Source organism: Nerophis lumbriciformis, linkage group LG27 (assembly GCF_033978685.3).
Source record: "Nerophis lumbriciformis linkage group LG27, RoL_Nlum_v2.1, whole genome shotgun sequence".
Taxonomy (NCBI): domain Eukaryota; kingdom Metazoa; phylum Chordata; class Actinopteri; order Syngnathiformes; family Syngnathidae; genus Nerophis; species Nerophis lumbriciformis.
Window position 1 is genome coordinate 6,664,393 of NC_084574.2, and position 21,496 is coordinate 6,685,888.

Consider the following 21,496-nt stretch of genomic DNA (forward strand, 5'->3'; position numbering starts at 1 on the left):
CAAAACCCTTAAAACAAATAAAACACTCTAACATCAAATCTGCTTAGTGAGAAGAATGATCTTATCAGACAGAAAATAAGCTAAAATCACCCTTATTTGAGATATTTCATCTTACTTAGATTTCAGTTTTTGCAGTGTATATGTACGAGTCACTACCAGTACATGTTTGAATATTTCAATGTAGTTTTATAAAGTGGCATAATTATCTTTCAGATATGTATTTCTTGTCATGCATGTCGAATAGGATTACTTTGCGTTGCTGCAGCCCATCTATTCGCTTTTGGAGCGTTTTTTTTTGTGACAGCGCTTACTGGCGTTATCTTTTTAAGCACAGAGTGTCTTACCCTCCTCTTTCATGTAAAGCAGTGGGATTACAGCAGGTTTAAGGGGAAGCACTAGACATAACCAAAGGTGGGTAGTAACGCGCTACATTTACTCCGTTACATCTACTTGAGTAACTTTTGGGATAAATTGTACTTCTAAGAGTAGTTTTAATGCAACATACTTTTACTTTTACTTGAGTATATTTATAGAGAAGTAACGCTACTTTTACTCCGCTACTTTTATCTACATTCAGCTCGCTACTCGCTACTAATTTTTATCGATCTGTTAATGCACGCTTTGTTTGTTTTGGTCCGTCAGACAGACCTTCATAGTGCCTGCGTTTCAACAAATACAGTCACTGGTGACGTTCACTCCGTTCCACCAATCAGATGCAGTCACTGGTGACGTTGGACCAATCAAACAGAGCCAGGCGGTCACATGATCTGACTTAAACAAGTTGAAAAACTTATTGGGGTGTTACCATTTAGTGGTCAATTGTACGGAATATGTACTGTACTGTGCAATCTACTAATAAAAGTTTCAATCAATCAATCAAAAGTGTGAAGGAAAAAACACCCTTTTTTATTTCAACCGTACATCCCGTCAAAAGCCTAAAGACTGACTGCACAGTTCCTGTCTTCACAATAAAAGTGCCGCTCCATCACGCCTGCGCTTTCAAAACAAGAGTCTCCGAAAGCCAGCGCAAACAAGCTAGCAAGCTACGGAGTTTGCCGCCAATGTATTTCTTGTAAAATGTATAAAAACTAATATGGAAGCTGGACAAATAAGATGCCAAAAACCAACCACTTTCATGTGGTATTAGACAGAAAGGAGGAACTTTTTTTCTCCTCCATTTGAAAACGTGGACGCTATCAGCACTACTGTCTGATTACAATCAATGCAAGTCATCAGAATCAGGTAATACACCAATTTATATTCTTGTCTTCATGAAAGAAAGGAATCTATATGTGTTAAACATGCATGTATATTCATTAAAACACCTTTAACATGTAAACAAAAACGGCAAAATAAATACATATAAATTATATACTGTATATATATATATATATATATGTGTGTATATATATATATATATATATGTGTATGTATATATATATATATATATATATATATATATATATATGTGTGTGTATGTTACTCATCAGTTACTCAGTACTTGAGTAGTTTTTTCTCAACATACTTTTTACTTTTACTCAAGTAAATATTTGGGTGACTACTCCTTACTTTTACTTGAGTAATAAATCTCTAAAGTAACAGTACTCTTACTTGAGTACAATTTCTGGCTACTCTACCCACCTCTGGACATAACTACCTGATCCAAAAAAGTTTGGATCTGGCTTGCAGTGCATATTTCCTGCAGGTGCACAGCTTGCTCTTGGACATGTGGCTATTCCTGCCGCCCTTATTTATATCCCGCACATGGTTGACTGTCACTCTGAGCCACGTTAGTCCTGTCTCGCAGCCCTAATGGACCCGCCTGTATATCATCAGTCCATGTCAGTGTCATGTCTCAGCAGGGCTGAAAATGGCCTGTGAAATCAAAGCCTGTCTTACAGGAAGTGTCATCAATGCCACTCTTAATTCGCCTGACACTGCCACCGCATCCTTGCCTCTCTCCATCACCCTCACCCCGCCTGCCTCAGGGGGACGCCTTTCTTCAATAGAACACAGGAAACCTAAAACAAGAGGGATTCTATTAAAAGGTGTCAGCCGGCAAGCAGATATCAATAAGCAGCGCAGGGAGCTCACCTGTGGGAATCTGCGGTTTCAAGTGTGTATCGTCATGTATCATGTCTCCTATTAGTGCCATTACGCATCCCTGCTTTTCATATGTTACCAGAATGTATTTGGTTAAAAGTGTCCACGGTGATGTCATTTTTACTATCATCAATACCAGACCTGGGCAAATTAAGGCCCGTTAAGCTTTTCAATCTGGCCCGCCGGACATTCCCAAATATTCTTTTTAGATCTTTAAGGTGGAAAGTGTATCTGCCATTATGATGTGCAGTGATGTTTTCTAATGACCGTAAGTCTTCAACTATACAAAGTGTCACGTTCAAACACTGAGGACATCTATTAAACAAGACAAAAGGCAAGGAATCAAACAGAGACAGAATTCAATTTGGACTCAATATTGAGGAGAGACATGGCCACTGCACTCTCTGTACAGTCCTGCACCACGCTCTGACGAAGAAGGTTTTCGTCTCCTCATTCATTCAGATGTTCAATGTTCACGCACCAACACATGTCACAGCAGGAATGGGGAGTATGTAAAACAGTCATTGTTTTCGGTCTCATTGAAGTCCAAGAAGAGGATTTCTCGGGCTTGGGCTCTTCCTGGATCCAGCTGGGGCAGGTGTTGGAGGACAATGGATAACCCCTCCCGTCTCCTGACCACAGTGACTTCAAGAGGGCAGCGGGTCGTAAATAGCGTTGACCTCGGTTACCAAATAGTTGGAAGAGAGTTTGTGAAATACTTCAGAGAGAGAGTTCGTTTAACACTTCAAAGAGAGTTCCTCTGGAAGTTGAGCAGATCCTGCCATCTGTCCGTGTTGAAATCACAGTGGCGTTTCACGAGCCTTCTTCCTCTTGTTAGGCCTCGAAAGACAGCATTCATAATACAACGTTTCTTTTGTGATAACTTACAAGCAATTATTCCAACACAAAGTATTTCAATGGTTGGAATCTGCGCTTTTGCATGATATTTTAGTGACTAGTGTTGTCCTGATACCAATATTATTTCGATACTTTTCGGTACTTTTTGATACTTTCCTAAATAAAGGGGATGAGAAAAAATGTCATTATTGGCTTTATTTTAAAGGGGAACATTATCACAATTTTAGAAGGGTTAAAACCATTAAAAATCAGTTCCCAGTGGCTTATTTTATTTTTCGAAGTTTTTTTTCAAAATTTTACCCATCACGCCAATATCCCTAAAAAAAAGCTTCAAAGTGCCTGATTTTAACCATCGTTATATACACCCGTCCATTTTCCTGTGACGTCACATAGTGATGCCAATACAAACAAACATGGCGCATAGAACAGCAAGCTATAGCAACATTAGCTCGGTTTCAGACTCGGATTTCAGCGGCTTAAGCGATTCAACAGATTACGCATGTATTGAAACGGATGGTTGTAGTGTGGAGGCAGGTAGCGAAAACGAAATTGAAGAAGAAACTGAAGCTATTGAGCCATATCGGTTTGAACCGTATGCAAGCGAAACCGACGAAAACGACACGACAGCCAGCGACACGGGAGAAAGCGAGGACGAATTCGGCGATCGCCTTCGAACCAACGATTGGTATGTGTTTGTTTGGCATTAAAGGAAACTAACAACTATGAACTAGGTTTACAGCATATGAAATACATTTGGCAACAACATGCACTTTGAGAGTGCAGACAGCCCAGTTTTCATCAATTAATATATTCTGTAGACATACCCTCATCCGCGCTCTTTTCCTGAAAGCTGATCTGTCCAGTTTTGGAGTTGATGTCAGCAGGCCAGGGAGGCTAGGGTCGATATTTTTCTGTTGATCATCTTCGGTGGCATAAGGGACGGTGTGAGCCAAGACATCCAGGGGGTTTAGCAAACTGCCGCCATTGCTTGCCGTGCTAGCGAGGTCCTTTGTCCCTGAATTGCTCACACACTCCGACAGATTAAATGGGGGTCTGGCGGCAGATTTCTTTGACTTTATCGTTGGAAATGCATCTGCTTTGAGTGTCGCAGGATATCCACACATTCTTGCCATCTCTGTCGTAGCATAGCTTTCGTCGGTAAAGTGTGCGGAACAAACGTCCAATTTCTTGCCACTTTGGCATCTTTGGGCCACTGGTGCAACTTGAATCCGTCCCTGTTGGTGTTGTTACACCCTCCGACAACACACCGACGAGGCATGATGTCTCCAAGGTACGGAAAACAGTCGAAAAAACGGAAAATAACAGAGCTGATTTGACTCGGTGTTTGAGAAAATGGCAGATTGCTTCCCGATGTGACGTCACGTTGTGACGTCATCGCTCCGAGAGCGAATAATAGAAAGGCGTTTAATTCGCCAAAATTCACCCATTTAGAGTTCGGAAATCGGTTAAAAAAATATATGGTCTTTTTTCTGCAACATCAAGGTATATATTGACGCTTACATAGGTCTGGTGATAATGTTCCCCTTTAAAGGGTACACGTACAAAGATGCTAAGTATTAGGGGTGTAACAATTCTATGTAACGACAATTTGATTGATTCAGAATCTGTGGTTGCCGATACGATTCAGGGACCATATTATTATTTTTTAGAACAATATGGTCTGAAACTAGGGGTGTAACGGTACACCAAAATTTTGGTTCGGGACGTACCTCGGTTTAGAGGTCACGGTTGGGTTTATTTTCGGTACAGTAAGAAAAAAACAAAATATACATTTTCGGGTTATTTATTTACCAAATTTGCAAAATCTTCCACCAAAAATATTTTTCTTAGTGGAATATTTGATGTGAAGTAATGGGAACCTTGGATAGGTCAATAATTCATAATAACATTGATTTTGATTCGTCAACATTGCAACTTTTTCTAAATGACATTTAACCTTTAAGCTATTTTATTTCACTTTTGTTATGTTTTTGTGACGTCATCGCTCCGAGAGCGAATATTAGAAAGGCGTTTAATTCGCCAAAATTCACCCATTTAGAGTTCGGAAATCGGTTAAAAAAATATATGGTCTTTTTTCTACAACATCAAGGTATATATTGACGCTTACATAGGTCTGGTGATAATGTTCCCCTTTAACAAAAAATCTTAGCGTGCGGTGGACCGGTACTTTTCAGAGGCGGTATGGTACCGAATATGATTCATTAGTATCGCGGTACTACACTAATACCCGTATACCGTACAACCCTACTAGTTACTATGGTAATCTACGTCACAGCAGGTCAGACGAGGCACCAAGCAGTGTGGGTGGGGAGCGTTTCCACAGAGTGTTTCCAGAGCCTGAAATGCGGGTATCAGGGACAGACGTGGAAGGAGATTTTTACAAGAAAGTTCTAAAGCTTAGTGATACATCAAATATATCAGATTGGAGATGTTGTTTGTTTTTTTTACCCTTCACGTTCATATTTCGCTGTGTTTGTTGCATTTGGCTTGATTGAAAAATATGTCGATGTGTGACGTTCATATGTTCTCAATATTCAGTGTTTTATCGTTCATAGAATTTTTTTTTAATTCCATTCTGTTTTTTAAGGCGGTCTGTCATAACATTTTTAGCATTCAATCAGACTTTATTGTGAGGTTTTGTATTAGTTTTCCTAAAAAATAGATATACTGGCCCCCAGACACATTTTTTTTTCTCTAAATTTGGCCCCCAAGTCAAAATAATCGCCCAGGCCTGATCAATACACACCCACTAGTGTCATTAGGACTTCTTCCAAATGCTTTTATTCCCGTATGTACAGTGGGTTGCGATCGGGGTTTTATGCTGCTCATTCCAATACCAGTAATCCATGAGTGACATTAGCAGCAACCCGCGGCTCTTTAGTGCCACCCTAGTGGCTCCCTGGAGCATTTTTAAAAAAGGATGGAAAATGGAAAAAGACGGGGGGAAATAATTTATTTGTTTCAGTATGTTTTTTTGTTTGAGGACACAAACCTTCCCAATTGTGAGAAAGCGCAGTGTTTAATATGTTTGTGTGTATGCTTCACTGATGAGCAACGTTCCCTCTAAGGTGCGCGCCTGTGCAATTGCGCACTGCTCAAGCGTCCTCTGCGCACGGCAAATCTATGCCACGCACAAAATCAAATAAGAAAATAAGCGCATAACAATTTTCAACACGACAGAGAAAACAGTTTTCGTCATCATTGTTCAAATATTGTAACGTCTGTCGAGACGCTTTGAGGACATGAATTCCATCCATCACTTTACTGAGCAAAACTCTTTATTGTCGGCCATAAACACATCACCAAAACATTAGTAAAAAAAATGATATCTAGCAAAACTGGTCATTTCAAACCAGACCAAAAGCAACTTTGTTGTATCAACAGCAGCCGCTCGCTCTTTCTCACTTGCGCCAACTCATGCACATATGGCACTTAGCCAGTGACGCGTTTACAGCCACACAAAAAGTCGGACAACTCCAACACCACACATAAAGTGTCATTCCAGGTCGTTACAGTATGATTTTCCAATCAAATGTGTGCTTATTCTAGTGTCATTTATTAGGAATCTTAATTTATAAATATTAATCATGAAATGCTGTAAGTATATTAAATAAATACTAATACAAATATATTTTTTACAAACAGGAAGTTGCAGGAATGTACACATGATCCCCTGCTTACATCTCATTGTGCAACATGTGAATGTTTTAATGGGAACTAAATGCAATGTCTGAAAGGGGTACAAACTATTTCCAAAGCAGGACCTCCACCCGGACAAACAATACAAGTACACAGTTCATGAATGACTGCTGTCATTTGATTATAATAATAAGAGAATGTTGTCTGTCTATCTGTGTTGGCCCTGCGATGAGGTGGGGACTTGTCCAGGGTGTACTTTGCCTTCCGCCTGAATGCAGCTGAGATAGGCTCCAGCACCCCCCGCGACCCCGAAAGGGACAAGCGGTAGAAAATGGATGGATGGATGGAGATTGAAGTTGTTATTTATTCAGGTTTGGGACAGGTGTGCTGCTGGTGTAGCCACAGTGTGCACGTCTAATGTTGCTCACATGGGCTCCACTCAATGCTCAGGGAGTTTTTGCCTTTGCTCACACACATGAAAAATTAGAGGGAACATTGCTGATGAGAGTATTTGGTGAACATCGTTTTGTCCTACTAATTTTGGCGGTTCTTGAACTCACCGTAGTGTGGACTGTGACGCAACGGTTTGTTTACATGTAAAATCTTCCACAAATGTACAATCCAATAGCCTTGTGAGACTGAACAATAGGACCCAATGACTATGTAAATGTGGTAAAAAATTTTAAAAAAAATATAACAGATTGTTTTTTAGGATGGTTAAAGGTAACGTTGTAATTTTACAACAAGGGGTGTTACGGAGTTAAAACTTTGCTCTTTTCATCACATGGAATTAGGGATGTCCCGATCCAGGTTTTTGCACTTCCGATCCGATACTGACCGATACTGGCCTATCCGAGCATGTATTAAAGTTTAAAGTTATTTAGCCTACTTAGTTGTCAGAATCATGTTGAAAAGGGTTTTAGTACTCTTGATAACAACGAGCCAGCTGAATTAGGGGAGTTTGAATAATACACAATGGTTGGTAACAAGAAACTGACCTGTTTATTCAAGGATAAACACAAAATAGACAAAATTATACATGACAAACAGAAATGGCATCATTGAACTAGGGCTGGGCGATATGGCCTTTTTTTAATATTGCGATATTTTAAGGCCATATTGCGATACACGATATATCTCTCGATATTTTGCCTTAGCCTTGAATGAACACTTGATGCATATAATCACAGCAGTATGATGATTCTATGTGTTTGGATTGATTGATTGAGACTTTTATTAGTAGGTTGCACAGTGAAGTACATATTCCGTACAATTGACCACTAAATGGTAACACCCCAATAAGTTTTTCAACTTGTTTAAGTCGGGGTCCACTTAAATTGATTCATGATACAGATATATACTATCAGATATATACTATCATCATAATACAGTCATCACACAAGATAATCACATTGAATTATTTACATTATTTATAATCCAGGGTGTGGAGGGGGGCGCCGGATGTAAGTGTCAAAAAGACAGCCAAAAGAGTTTGATATGAGAATAAATCTAAAGTTAAAATATAGGGTAGAAATGCACCCATTTGCAGGAAATGTAGTCTTGATTTTCAAAATTTTCTTTCAAGGCTTGCATGTCTACATTAAAACATTCTTCTTCATACTGCATTAATATATGCTACTTTTAAGCTTTCATGCAAAGAAGGAAATCACAACTAAAAAAATCACAAATTTTTTCATACGGTGTTGATGTGGAAATGTTTGCCTCTGCATTTTGATGGTGTGGACGTGTGGCACCGAATGGAGATAAGCGTCTCGACAGACGTCACAATATTCGAACGATGATGACGAAAACTGTTTTCTCTGTCGTGTCCGTGTGTCGAAAATTGTTATGCGCTTATTTTTCTTTTTTTGATTTTGTGCGTGGCATATAATTGCTATGTGCAGAGGACGTTTGAGCAGTGCGCAATTGCACAAGCGCGCACCTTAGAGGGAACGTTGGTCACACGGCTGCGCTAGCATCGCAGCTAACGTTAGCCATGCTGCTACCTCTCTGCTGGGAAAGGGCGTATACGTATGTGACGTATGACGTGACAGTATGTGACGTGTGTAAGAAGGTACGCTTGCTGTCTGTGAGAGGGAGACACTGAAAAGAGTTAGAAGAGCCTGTCGTGTAATGCCAGCAGCTAAAAGCAACTGCGTTCGAATCCACAGACCTGTGGATGTGTTGAAAGTGTGCTGGAAAATGCGGAACGGAAATTAGGGAGCAGCAGAAAAGTGGAATGTATTATTTAAATCGGTGCGTTGGAAAACACAGAGCGGAGTTGTTTTTTTTAACTGGATCTGGATCGGCTTTTTCCCATGCCTTGCCGATACGCATTTTTTGGCAAATATCGGCAGCCGATCCGATCCAAATATCGGATCGGGACATCCCTAGTGTATATACATATCAGACTAAATGGTTTCTTTTTTTAATTCAATACATCAACATCTACTTTTCAGAAATGTAGCTGTAGTTACAGTACACAATAACAGTTGGCTGACCTTACCAAAAATATGCTTTAATGTAAGCATGTGTAGCGTATAGTTGCCATTAAGCTATCTATCCTATAACGTTGTCTCTCTGACTGTGTAGAAGCTGAGCTCGGAGCTGGCGGGTGTGGAGCAGCAGAAGAAGGTCCTGGAGATGGAGCTGGAGCAGTGGCGGCAGAGCACATTCCCACAACACACCACGCAATCGCCAGCAAACGTGGGGTGTACCTGCCGGGCCCTGGAGGCGGAGGTCAAACAACTGCAAGCCAAAGTCAAGGTGAGTGCGCTCATAGGACACTTTGTTAGGTACATCGCTATCTAATGGGGCAGAGATGTGTTTACCTTTAAAAAATATATATATATAATATTTGCATTGAACAATATGTGTATTATTGTAGCTGTAGTTTGCAGTGGTGTAGATCTCAACTGAGAGATCTGAAATGAGGTAACCAAAAAATTAAAAACCTCACACATTTTGCTGCAAACCACAAACATGTATAAAAAAATTTCTCTCGAAAAACTCCCAAAATCCAGGCGGACCTGAGTGACGTGTTGACAACACACAACAACAGTGTCTACCGTAAAGCAGTTCGTCTGCCGTAAACAGCAATGTTGTGACACTTTTAAACAGGACAATACTGCCATCTACTGTACATGCATATGTGACCCACCCATAATGTGTCACATTTTTGTGTTGATTTATTTATTTTATTTTGTGGTTTGAATTCGTTTTTGGAGCTGTCATTACACATTTATCAGTATTCACATTGGGCAGTAGGGCGTTTCTTCCCAATTGAATGCTATCACCTGCAGACCGGAAGTGGCTTGTCATTCTGATGAGCGCGACCAGTCTGTGAACAATTGGAACGTCCTGTGTGCTTTTTCCTCCTGTATAACAGGTTAGTTTTGGTGAATCAACTCACTGAATAATATCCATGTGATCTTTATAAGTTTAAGTACACATTCTGATGGTGGAGCCTAACTCTAAAGTGTTTGTGAGTTGTAGTTTGTAAATGAACACTGAAATTCAAGTATTTATTTTATTTATATATACCGTATTTTCCGCACCATAAGGCGCCCTGGGTTATAAGCCGCGCCTTCAATGAACGGCATATTTCAAAACTTTGTCCACCTATAAGCCGCCCCGTGTTGTAAGCCGCATCTAACTGCGCTAAAGGAATGTCAAAAAAACAGTCAAATAGGTCAGTCAAACTTGAATAATATATTAAAACCAGTGTGATGTGGGCGCGCATGGAATCGTATATCAACATGGACGAAGCTGCGTGAAAAAAGCCACCCGGCCTCTTCGCGTAAACTTAAACTTACCTTAACCACTCGCTCATCTTTTCTTCATCCATCCCTTCGAGTTAGCTTTTATGATGACGCCGGCTGGAAAGGTCTCTTTTGGCAAGGTCTTCCTTTTGAATATCACCATGGGTGGAAGTTTCTGGCCATTAGCATGGCAAGCTAGAACCACAGTGAAGGATGACTTCTCATTCCCTGTGGTGCGAATATTCACCGTACGTGCTCCCGTTGTATCCACAGTGCGGTTCACAGGAATATCAGTTTCTGTGAAATAGTAATCCGTGTGCGGATGGAGAGATTGCGTCTTTTCATGAACCGGATCCCTGTCGTTTAGTAGGAGCCATTTTGTGGTCTTTACAGATGTAAACACACAAAGGAAATGAAACGTACGGTAATATCCGCGCGCTTTTTCTTCTTCTACGCGGGCGGGTGGTTGCTTACAGTAGAAGAAGAAGCGCTTCCTGTTCTATGGGGGCGGGTGCTTACCTTGGCGATTGCTTGCGTAGAAGAAGAAGCGCTTCCTGTTCTACCGGGAAAAAAGATGGCGGCTGTTTACCGAAGTTGCGAGATCGAAACTTTATGAAAATGAATCTTAATATTTATCCATATATAAAGCGCACCGGGTTATAAGGCGCACTGTCAGCTTTTGAGAAAATTTGTGGTTTTTAGGTGCGCCTTATAGTGCGGAAAATACGGTATATATATATATATATATATATATATATATATATATATATATATATATATATATAGCTAGAATTCACTGAAAGTCAAGTATTTCTTATATATATATATATATATATATATCTTAACCACGCCCCCGCCCCACCCCCGACCACGCCCCCACCCCCCACCTCCCGAAATCGGAGGTCTCAAGGTTGGCAAGTATGGCTTTTATCAAATAAGTTTCCCCCCAAAAATGCGACTTATATCTGTTTTTTCCCTTCTTTATTATGCATTTTTGGCATGTGCGACTTATACTCCGGTGCGACTTATACTCCGAAAATTACAGTACATTTGCATAACATATGTTAAAGGACTTTTAAAGGGTCAAACCTTTAAAAAACATGTTTGATTTTTTTGTGAAGGAATTAAAGTTTATTAAAAAATTCAAGCTAAAAAAACAGCTTGAAATGAGGTAACCAAAATATTAAAAACCTCACACATTTTGCTGCAAACCACAAACATGTATAAAAAAGATTGTTAAATCAATACTTTTCTTTCTAAACTGAGTATTGTTCATTTTTTAATTGGCCCGCAGTGACAAATACTAGAAAATAATTAAAGGTTGGCAAATTAAGGCTTCATTTTAACCATCTTTTTAGTACATTTCTGCTGTATTTTTGGTGTTGCTCCAATATACACAATTTTTCACAAAAGTTTGTTTTTCCGTATTAAATTTAAAACTGTCAGTGATACAAATAAAACAATTTTTTATTCTCAAATCTCTCAATTTTGGCCCAACAAAAATACCAAACCTGTAATGTTTTTTTAATTATTTTACTTCACCCTTTAAACCCTTTTAATCACCCTCAACCCTTTTGATTGTCAGTTTGTGTACCGTATTTTTTCGGACTATAAGTCGCAGTTTTTTTAATAGGAGCGACTTATGTGTGAAATGATAAACACATTAGCGTAAAATATCAAATAATATTATTTATCTCATTCACGTAAGAGACTAGACGTATAAGATTTCATGGGATTTAGCGATTAGGAGTGACAGATTGTTTGGTAAACGTATAGCATGTTCTATATGTTATAGTTATTTGAATGACTCTTACCATAATATGTTACGTTAACATACCAGTTGGTTATTTATGCCTCATATAACGTACACTTATTCAGCCTGTTGTTCACTATTCTTTATTTATTTTAAATTGCCTTTCAAATGTCTATTCTTGGTGTTGGCTTTTATCATACTTGCCAACCCTCCCGGATTTTCCGGGAGACTCCCGAAATTCAGCGCCTCTCCCGAAAACCTCCCGAGACAAATTTTCTCCTGAAAAACTCCCGAAATTCAGGCGGACCTGAGTGACGTGTTGACAACACACAACAACAGTGTCTACCGTAAAGCAGTTCGTCTGCCGTAAACAGCAATGTTGTGACACTTTTAAACAGGACAATACTGCCATCTACTGTACATGCATATGTGACCCACCCATAATGTGTCACATTTTTGTGTTGATTTATTTATTTTATTTTGTGGTTTGAATTTGTTTTTGGAGCTGTCATTACACATTTATCAGTATTCACATTGGTCAGTAGGGGGCAGTAGGGCATTTCTTCCCAATTGAATGCTATCACCTGCAGACCGGAAGTGGCTTGTCATTCTGATGAGCGCGACCAGTCTGTGAACAATTGGAACGTCCTGTGTGCTTTTTCCTCCTGTATAACAGGTTAGTTTTGGTGAATCAACTCACTGAATAATATCCATGTGATCTTTATAAGTTTAAGTACACATTCTGATGGTGGAGCCTAACTCTAAAGTGTTTGTGAGTTGTAGTTTGTAAATGAACACTGAAATTCAAGTATTTATTTTATATATATATATATATATATATATATATATATATATATATATATATATATATATATATATATATATATATATATATATATATATATATATATATATATATATATATATAGCTAGAGTTCACTGAAAGTCAAGTATTTCTTATATATATATATATATATATATATATATATATATATCTTAACCACGCCCCCAACCCCCACCCCCTACCTCCCGAAATCGGAGGTCTCAAGGTTGGCAAGTATGGCTTTTATCAAATAAGTTTCCCCCAAAAATGCGACTTATATATGTTTTTTCCCTTCATTATGCATTTTTGGCATGTGCGACTTATACTCCGGTGCGACTTATACTCCGAAAACTACAGTACATTTGCATAACATATGTTAAAGGACTTTTAAAGGGTCAAACCTTTAAAAAACATGTTTGATTTTTTTGTGAAGGAATTAAAGTTAATTAAAAAATTCAAGCTAAAAAACAGCTTGAAGTGAGGTAACCAAAATATTAAAAACCTTGCACATTTTGCTGCAAACCACAAACATGTGTAAAAAAGATTGTTAAATCAATACTTTTCTTTCTAAACTGAGTATTATTCATTTTTTGATTGGCGTGCAGTGACAAATACTAGAAAATAATTAAACGTTGGCAAATTAAGGCTTCATTTTAACCATCTTTTTAGTACATTTCTGCTGTATTTTTGGTGTTGCTCCAATATACACAATTTTTCACGTTTCAGTTTTTCCGTATTAAATTTAAAACTGTCAGTGATACAAATGTAATTTTTTTTTTCTTCTCAAATCTCTCAATCAGTTTTGACCCAACAAAAATACCAAACCTGTAATGTTTTTTTTATTATTTTATTTCAGCCTTTAAACCCTTTTAATCACCCTCAACCCTTTTGATTGTCAGTTTGTGTACATTTGCATAAAGGCCTTTTAAAGGATCAAACCTTTAAAAAACATGTTTGATTTTTTTTGTGAAGGAATTAAAGTTTATTAAACAATTTAAGCTAAAAAACAGAGATTTCAAAATGTTTTATGCCCTTTTGAAACTATCTTGGCAAGGACCTCCTTGCAAAAGAGATTCTGAATCTCAATGGGTCTAGTCTCTGGTTGAATAAAGGTCACTTGCTGAGGACTTTTATGTCCTGTTTGTCTTTAAAGATAATTAGAACCTTACGTCCCCAGAGTGTTAAAAGGGAACTGCACTTTTAAAGAAAAAAAATGCTTATATAATTCACTATCCTAATAAGAGACAAGAACACACGTTTTTCGTTTTTTAATGCATTTTAATTCGTAAAATACGGCAAATACGAGGTGGCTAACAATGCATTTAATGGGAGTCATTTATTTTCCGCAGATAAAGACCTCTAAAAAAACACAGAGAGCTAACTACTTTTATTCTTTGGCTTTTAACACTACGTGAGTTGTGTGGTCCTTTGTTGTCCTCTGTGTTTTTAAAATTTTGATTTCTATTTACTGTTTTAATTGGTTTTACCCTTTAAAATCATTTTTAATCATATTTATTTTGTATTGTTTTGTTTTATATGTATTTATTTTTGTTTTTATTCAGTCATTGGTGGAGCTAAGGATAATATTTGAATATTGTTTTTGATATTGTTGTGCAGCACTTTGGAAACATGTTGTTTAAATGTGCTATATAAATAAAGTGGATTGGATTGGATTGAACTAGCTTTAGCAGCTATGTTGACATACTGTTAATTCTAGACTATAAATCATGCCTCTCACCTGGATAGTAAAATGTTCTAAATACAATTTTTCTCTAAGATTATAGTTCTCCTCTTTTGTTGAGAAGAATTGTTGTATATTCTTCGTTAGCAGGTTATAGTTTGCTTTGTGTGTAATTTTAGCTGTTTGCAAATTCACTATGTCGTGGAATTTCAATATTTTCGATTCAATAAATAAAGGATTTGTATATTCTCTATATCCAACATTATGTATTATTAGGGCCCGCATGGCCCATTGCATAAGAACTCCCAAAGGGAGTCCTTATGCAATGGGACATAAGGACCTATTGAATTTCTAAGGTTTTATTAGGGCCCGCATGGCCCATTGCATAAGGACTCCCAAAGGGAGTCCTTATGCAATGGGACATAAGGACCTATTGAATTTCTAAGGTTTTATTAGGGCCCGCATGGCCCATTGCATAAGGACTCCCAAAGGGAGTCCTTATGCAATGGGACATAAGGACCTATTGAATTTCTAAGGTTTTATTATTATTATTATACCGGCCGCCTCTTTGAGCACTAATTTGACCCACTTAACATGCTTCCAAACTCACCATATTTGACCCACACATCAGGACTTGCGAAAATTGTCTTTTAATAAAATAACCGAACCCCAAAACTCAAAATTGCGCTCTAGCGCCCCCTAGAAGAAAAAAAAAACTAGACTGCCTGTAACTCCCACTAGGAAGGTCGGAAAGACATGAAACAATATTCTCTATGTAGGTCTGACTTAGACCTAGATTTCATAATTGTACATCCTTGGGCAGAAATCAACAGGAAGTTGGCAATTCCCCCTTCAAGACAAAAAAGTACTAAAAACAGTCACTTTTGCATCTTTGAGCTGTAATTTGACCCCCTTAACACGCTTCAAAACTCACCAAACTGAACGCACACATCAGGACTGGCAAAAATTGCGATCTAATAAAAAAAACCTAACCCCAAATTTAAAAATTGCGCTCTAGAGCAATTTTTGAATAAAACGGAGAAAAAACTGCTCTTCGGAAGAACAAAATGACAAAACTGCCTGTAACTCCCACCGGGAAGGTCGGAGAGACATGAAACAAAAACCTCTATGTAGGTCTCACTTAGACCTACATTTCATAAATTGACAACCCCCAGCAAAAATCAACAGGAAGTTTGCTATTCCCCCTTCAAAACAAATTTTTTGTAAAAACCGGTCACCTTCCTTCAAAAACTATCTCCTCTGAGCGCGTTTGTCGTTTCGGCTTCAAACTAACACAGGAGAGAGATTAAACCCTTGTGTATAAAATAACAGAACAGCGTTTTAATACCTGCTCCGGTTTTGATTTTATGACCCTTCAAAGACCCGCTGCGCTGATGCTGCTGCGCTGCTGTTTTTTTAAGATGGCTGCTTAAAAGCAGGAAGCACCAACGTGCCCACACAATGCAGACAAGGTAGGTACACTAGACAAAAGTCTTGGGACACTTCAGACTAAAAATAGACAAAAGTATTGGGACACTTAGGACTAGCACCTGCCAAATACGCGGGCCCGACCAATGCTGCTTGCAGCTTTAATTCTAACTGATCTTTTTTGTAACACGGTTAATGAATGAAGTGTACTTTTGTAGTTATTTCCCCATATTTCTACACAGTAACTCAGATATAGTAACACGAGTGAGCAGTAGAGAATATGAAGTGATTTTTGATCCAGTACATATTTTGCTTTATTCATTATTGACTTGTTTCTTGCCACTTTATGTTGTATATTTTTTACATGAGATTTCCAGTTCATTTTATCATCAATCATTATACTTAGAAATTTGGTTTCATTTACTCTTTCAATTTCTATTCCGTCTATTTGTGTTTGACTTCCCCTTCTACTGTTACCAAATAGCATTATTTTAGTTTCACTGAGGTTTAAGGATGTTTTTGTCAAACCATCGTTTTAATTTGTTCATTTATTCTGTTATTATTTGTATTATCTTCTGTGTGTTCTCTCCTGAACAAAACTCTGTTGTATCGTCCGCGAATAATAGTAACTTTAAATCTTTTGTAACTTTACAAATGTTATTTATATATAGATTGAACAATTTTGGTCCTAGTATTGATCTCTGGGGTACACCACAGGATATATTGAGTGTTGTCGACGTGTGTTCGCCTAGCTCGGCTCGCATGCGGCTCTTCAGTGCCGCCCTAGTGGCTCCCTGGAGCATTTTTTAAAAAAGATTGAAAATGGAAAAAGATGGGGGAAAATCTTTTTTTTGTTTTAGTATGGTTTTTGTTTGAGGACAAACATGACACAAACCTTCCCAATTGTTAGAAAGCCCACTGTTTAATGAGTATTTGGTGAACATCGTTTTGTTCTACTAAATCGGCAGTTCTTGAACTCACCATAGTGTAGACTGTGATGCAACAGTTTGTTTACATGTAAAATCTTCCACTCCTTCTTTGTCTCATTGTGTCTACCAAATGTTTTATACTGTGCGTGAATGCACAAAAGGTGAACTTTGTTGATGTTATTGACTTGTGTGGACTGCTAATCAGGCATATTTGGTCACTGCATGACTGCAAGCTAATCAATGCTAACATGCTATTTAGGCTAGCTGTATGTAAATATTGCTTCATTATGCCTCATTTGTAGGTATATTTGAGCTCATTTAATATCATTTACTTGTATCCTCTTTGTATATAATTTAGCTGCATTTCTGATAGTTGTTAGTGCGCCATGTTGTTCCAGACCACAGGAAATGTTACCTAGCTTGCCAAAATCGTAATAAATCTATTAAAAGAAGACAGCCTTAACTTGGACACACACATCTATACCTTTGGCCATTAAAAGCCAGTCATTTCCAGGAGTTATCTCACCTTCTAAGTAGCCTCTGATTTACTAATGGTTTCTAATGTTGTAAAAATGTGTAGAAAAAAATATTACATTTCAACATTTCTGTCAACAAAGATTTGCTACAGCCTGCGACACATAGTCATTTTGATAGTAGGCTATTATAGCTAATATAGACACTTACATCATGTGTGTCCTTCATTATAAAACTTATATACGGCTTTTCATTGTTTGTGGCTCCAGACAGATTAGTTTTTTGTATTTTTGGTCCAATATGGCTCTTTCAACGTTTTGGGTTGCCGAGCCCTGGCCTAGCTTCACGTATTGTTTACTGTTGGTTAAGTAACTTCTAATCCAGTTTAAGACCAACCCTCTGATGCCATATCGTTCTAATTTTTTTATTAAAATATTGTGATTAGTTGTGTCAAATGCTTTGTTATGCTGCACATGTTTGACTATCTATTGCAGTGTTTTTCAACCACTGTGCCGAGGCACACTAGTGCACCGTGAGATATTATATGGTGTGCCGTGGGAGATGATGTCATTTCACCTAATTGGGTTCAAAATATTTTTTGCAAACCAGTAATTATAATCCGCAAATAATGTGCCGTTGTTGAGTGTCTGTGCTGTCTAGAGTGCGGCAGAGTAACCGCGTACAGTATTTTTCGGAGTATAAGTCGCGCCGGAGTATAAGTCGCAACGGCCGTAAATGCATAATAAAGAAGGAAAAAAACATATATAAGTCGCATTTTTTGGGGAAATGTATTTGATAAAAGCCAACACCAAGAATAGACATTTGAAAAGCAATTTAAAATAAATAAAGAATAGTGAACAACAGGCTGAATAAGTGTACGTTATATGAGGCATAAATAACCAACTGGTATGTTAACGTAACATATTACGGTAAGAGTCATTCAAATAACTATAACATATAGAACATGCTATACGTTTACCAAACAATCTGTCACTCCTAATCGCTAAATCCCATGAAATCTTATACGTCTAGTCTCTTACGTGAATGAGATAAATAATATTATTTGATATTTTACGCTAATGTGTTAATCATATCACACATAAGTCGCTCCTGAGTATAAGTCGCACTATGGCGTCACATTAGTGCCAAAAATCCGAGCGCATAAAAACTGTTATCGCGCGCTGATTCTCCACTTCGCGCGCGCGCGCGCGCGACACCCTTTTGCGCGCGCGGTGCCTTTCTGTGCGCGCGCGGTGCCTTTCTGTGCGCGCGCGGTGCCTTTTTGCGCGCGTGCGGTGCCTTTCTGCGCGCGCATGACGCCTTTCTGCGCGCTCTCTGTGTACTCCTGGCATCTCTCCTCGCGCTGTCATGTTTCTTTTTGGCACTTTGGGGGCGGGTATGCTTAGACGGCCCCTTCTTTCTGATTGGTCAGGCGAAAAATGCTGAAAAATGCTCAGAGCCAATCAGAAGTATAGCAGGGCGGGTCATCGTCAATATGTATCAAGATTTACGGAGGAAGAAGTGGATAAAAAAATGTCGCGCGCTGATGAAGGTTATTTCATACCACATAAACACAATACAGGGTAATACAAAATGTGAGCCAAATAAATAATAAGACAACAAACACCATAATCACATCTTTCAGCCAGAACTGGTCCACCAGCAATAACATCCAACCATAACATTATTTTATATTTTCACTTCTTCTTGAACATTTGTTTTCTAATTTATGGAATTTCTTTTGATTCAGCCATAAAATTAATGAAATAATCTTTGAATTTTGTTTTTAAAATGTTAAAAATAGCTTTTAATAATGTATTCTGAAACAGTTTAAAATAATCAGAGAACTGACTAACACTGACCCTACACAACTATGTTGCACAATTAAGTCTTTTATTTTTAAAGCGAAAGAGGTAATTTCAACAGGTACAGCATCCTATGTCATATCTACATGTAATAAGATTTGTAACAAGGCAAACGAAAATCGAGCAAGTTATGGTAATTTAATTAGTACATGTACCATTGACATCAATGTAATGATTGAGGCTAGATGTCCGAGGTAAGATGGCTACAACGTTGCTACGCTGGAGAATGATTGGTAATATGAAAAATGCTCACAGCCAATCAGAAAGGAGGGGCCGTCTAAGCATACCCGCCCCCAAAGTGCCAAAAAGAAACATGACAGCGCGAGGAGAGATGCCAGGAGTACACAGAGAGCGCGCAGAAAGGCGTCGCGCGCGCGCAAGATGGCACCGCGCGCGCACAAAAAGGCACAACGCGCGCGCAAAAGGGTGTCGCACGCGCACGAAGTGGAGAATCAGTGCGCGATAACAGTTTTTATGCGCTCTGATTTTTGGCACTAATGTGACGCCATATCGCACTCCCGGCCAAACTATGAAAAAAACTGCGACTTATAGTCCGAAAAAATACGGTAATACTCTTCCATATCAGTAGGTGGCAGCAGGTAGTTAATTGCTTTGTGGATGTCGGGAACATGGTTTGTCGTGATCACAATATGCAGATGACAGCGGGAGGCAGTGTGCAGGTAAAAACGTATCTAATGCTTAAACCAAAAATAAACAAATGGCGAGTGCCGCTAAGAAAAGGCATTGAGGCGAAACTAGAACTGAACTGGAAGCAAAGTAGACAAAAACAGAATGCTGGACGACAGCAAAGACTTGCAGCGTGTAGTGCAGCAGACGGCGTCCACAAAGTACATCTGTACATGACATGACAATCAACAACAAAATAGGAATCACTACACACAGGAAAACAGCAAAAAACTCCAAATAAGTCCCGGCGTGATGTGACAGGTGGTGACAGTACACCTACTTTGAGACAAGAGCTATATTGATGCATGCTTGGTTATGGTTTGAATTTATATCCAACAATTGCGAGAACGACTTTTTACTGTCAATATCAGCTGCTGAGTTTCATTTTTTTATGTTTTCTGCTTGGGAATTTTTCAATGGCTCAAAAATGGTTGAAAAACACTGCTCTATCGCATTGGTAATTTCCTCTGTAATTTCAGTGTCAACATATTAGAAGCACAGATGTTTAGTAGTATCACATCAAAAAGTTGTACAACTCCTTAATCCTTGATTATTTTACTGAATCCCAAAAACTTCTTCAAGGCTTTACTTTGTAAATCTAGTAGCGTTTAAAAACATGATTCCCCAGCCTTTCAATTTACTTTTCAATTTGCGCTTATCACCTGAAATTGCATGTGATTTCAACACAAATTAGCATTTCTTACCATTTGATCTTATTAGGGAGCACCTGTCAGAATGACGAGCGGCACGTAATAACAGTAGAGACGTGCTCCACATCACAGAGCGCTGGAAAGCGAGAGGTGCGAGCCATGCCCTCGCCCTCGCCCTCGCCGGCTCGTCAGTGTCACGGAGCAGATTGCTGCTGTCGTTGCACTTTGCACAGGAAGTCATGTGAGGTGACAGCAAAAAAAAAAAAAAAAAAAAAGATGAGATGCTGTGTGGGTGTTGTTATCAAAAACTGGTGATGCTCCCATAAGAGACACAAACTGTAGGTCCTTTAAAGGGGAACATTATCACAATTTCAGAAGGGTTAAAACCATTAAAAATCAGTTCCCAGTGGCTTATTATATTTTTCGAAGTTTTTTTCAAAATTTTACCCATCACGTAATATCCCTAAAAAAAGCTTCAAAGTGCCTGATTTTAACCATCGTTATATACACCCGTTAGAGATGCGCGGATAGGCAATTATTTCATCCGCAACCGCATCAGAAAGTCGTCAACCATCAGAACCGCATCCGCCCGCACCCGCCCGTTGTTATATATCTAATATAGACGATGCAAGGCATTAGTGAGGTTATAAAGCTTTTGCCTGTTAAAGAAAGGAGACTGATCCAATGCAGCACAGACATTCGCGTGCCACGCTGTCACGACCCAGACGCACACCAGTGCGCAATCATATGGGAGCCGCGCTGAGCGCACCTCCAAGCGCGTCTCGCTGCCGGCGACGGCCGGGTATGGGCCCGACGCTCCAGCG

At 38.8% G+C, this 21,496-nt stretch overlaps 1 protein-coding gene across 3 annotated transcripts in view; it reads left to right on the forward strand.

The window, feature by feature from the left end:
* The window catches only part of cntln (centlein, centrosomal protein), a 432,451-nt gene that overhangs the window by 272,328 nt on the left and 138,627 nt on the right, over window positions 1-21,496 (forward strand). For all 3 annotated transcript variants that reach the window (XM_061922942.1, XM_061922945.1, XM_061922943.1), the window contains one exon: window positions 9,214-9,387. In XM_061922942.1, coding sequence (XP_061778926.1) covers window positions 9,214-9,387 — 174 coding nt within the window. The remainder of the gene's footprint in view (window positions 1-9,213; window positions 9,388-21,496) is intronic.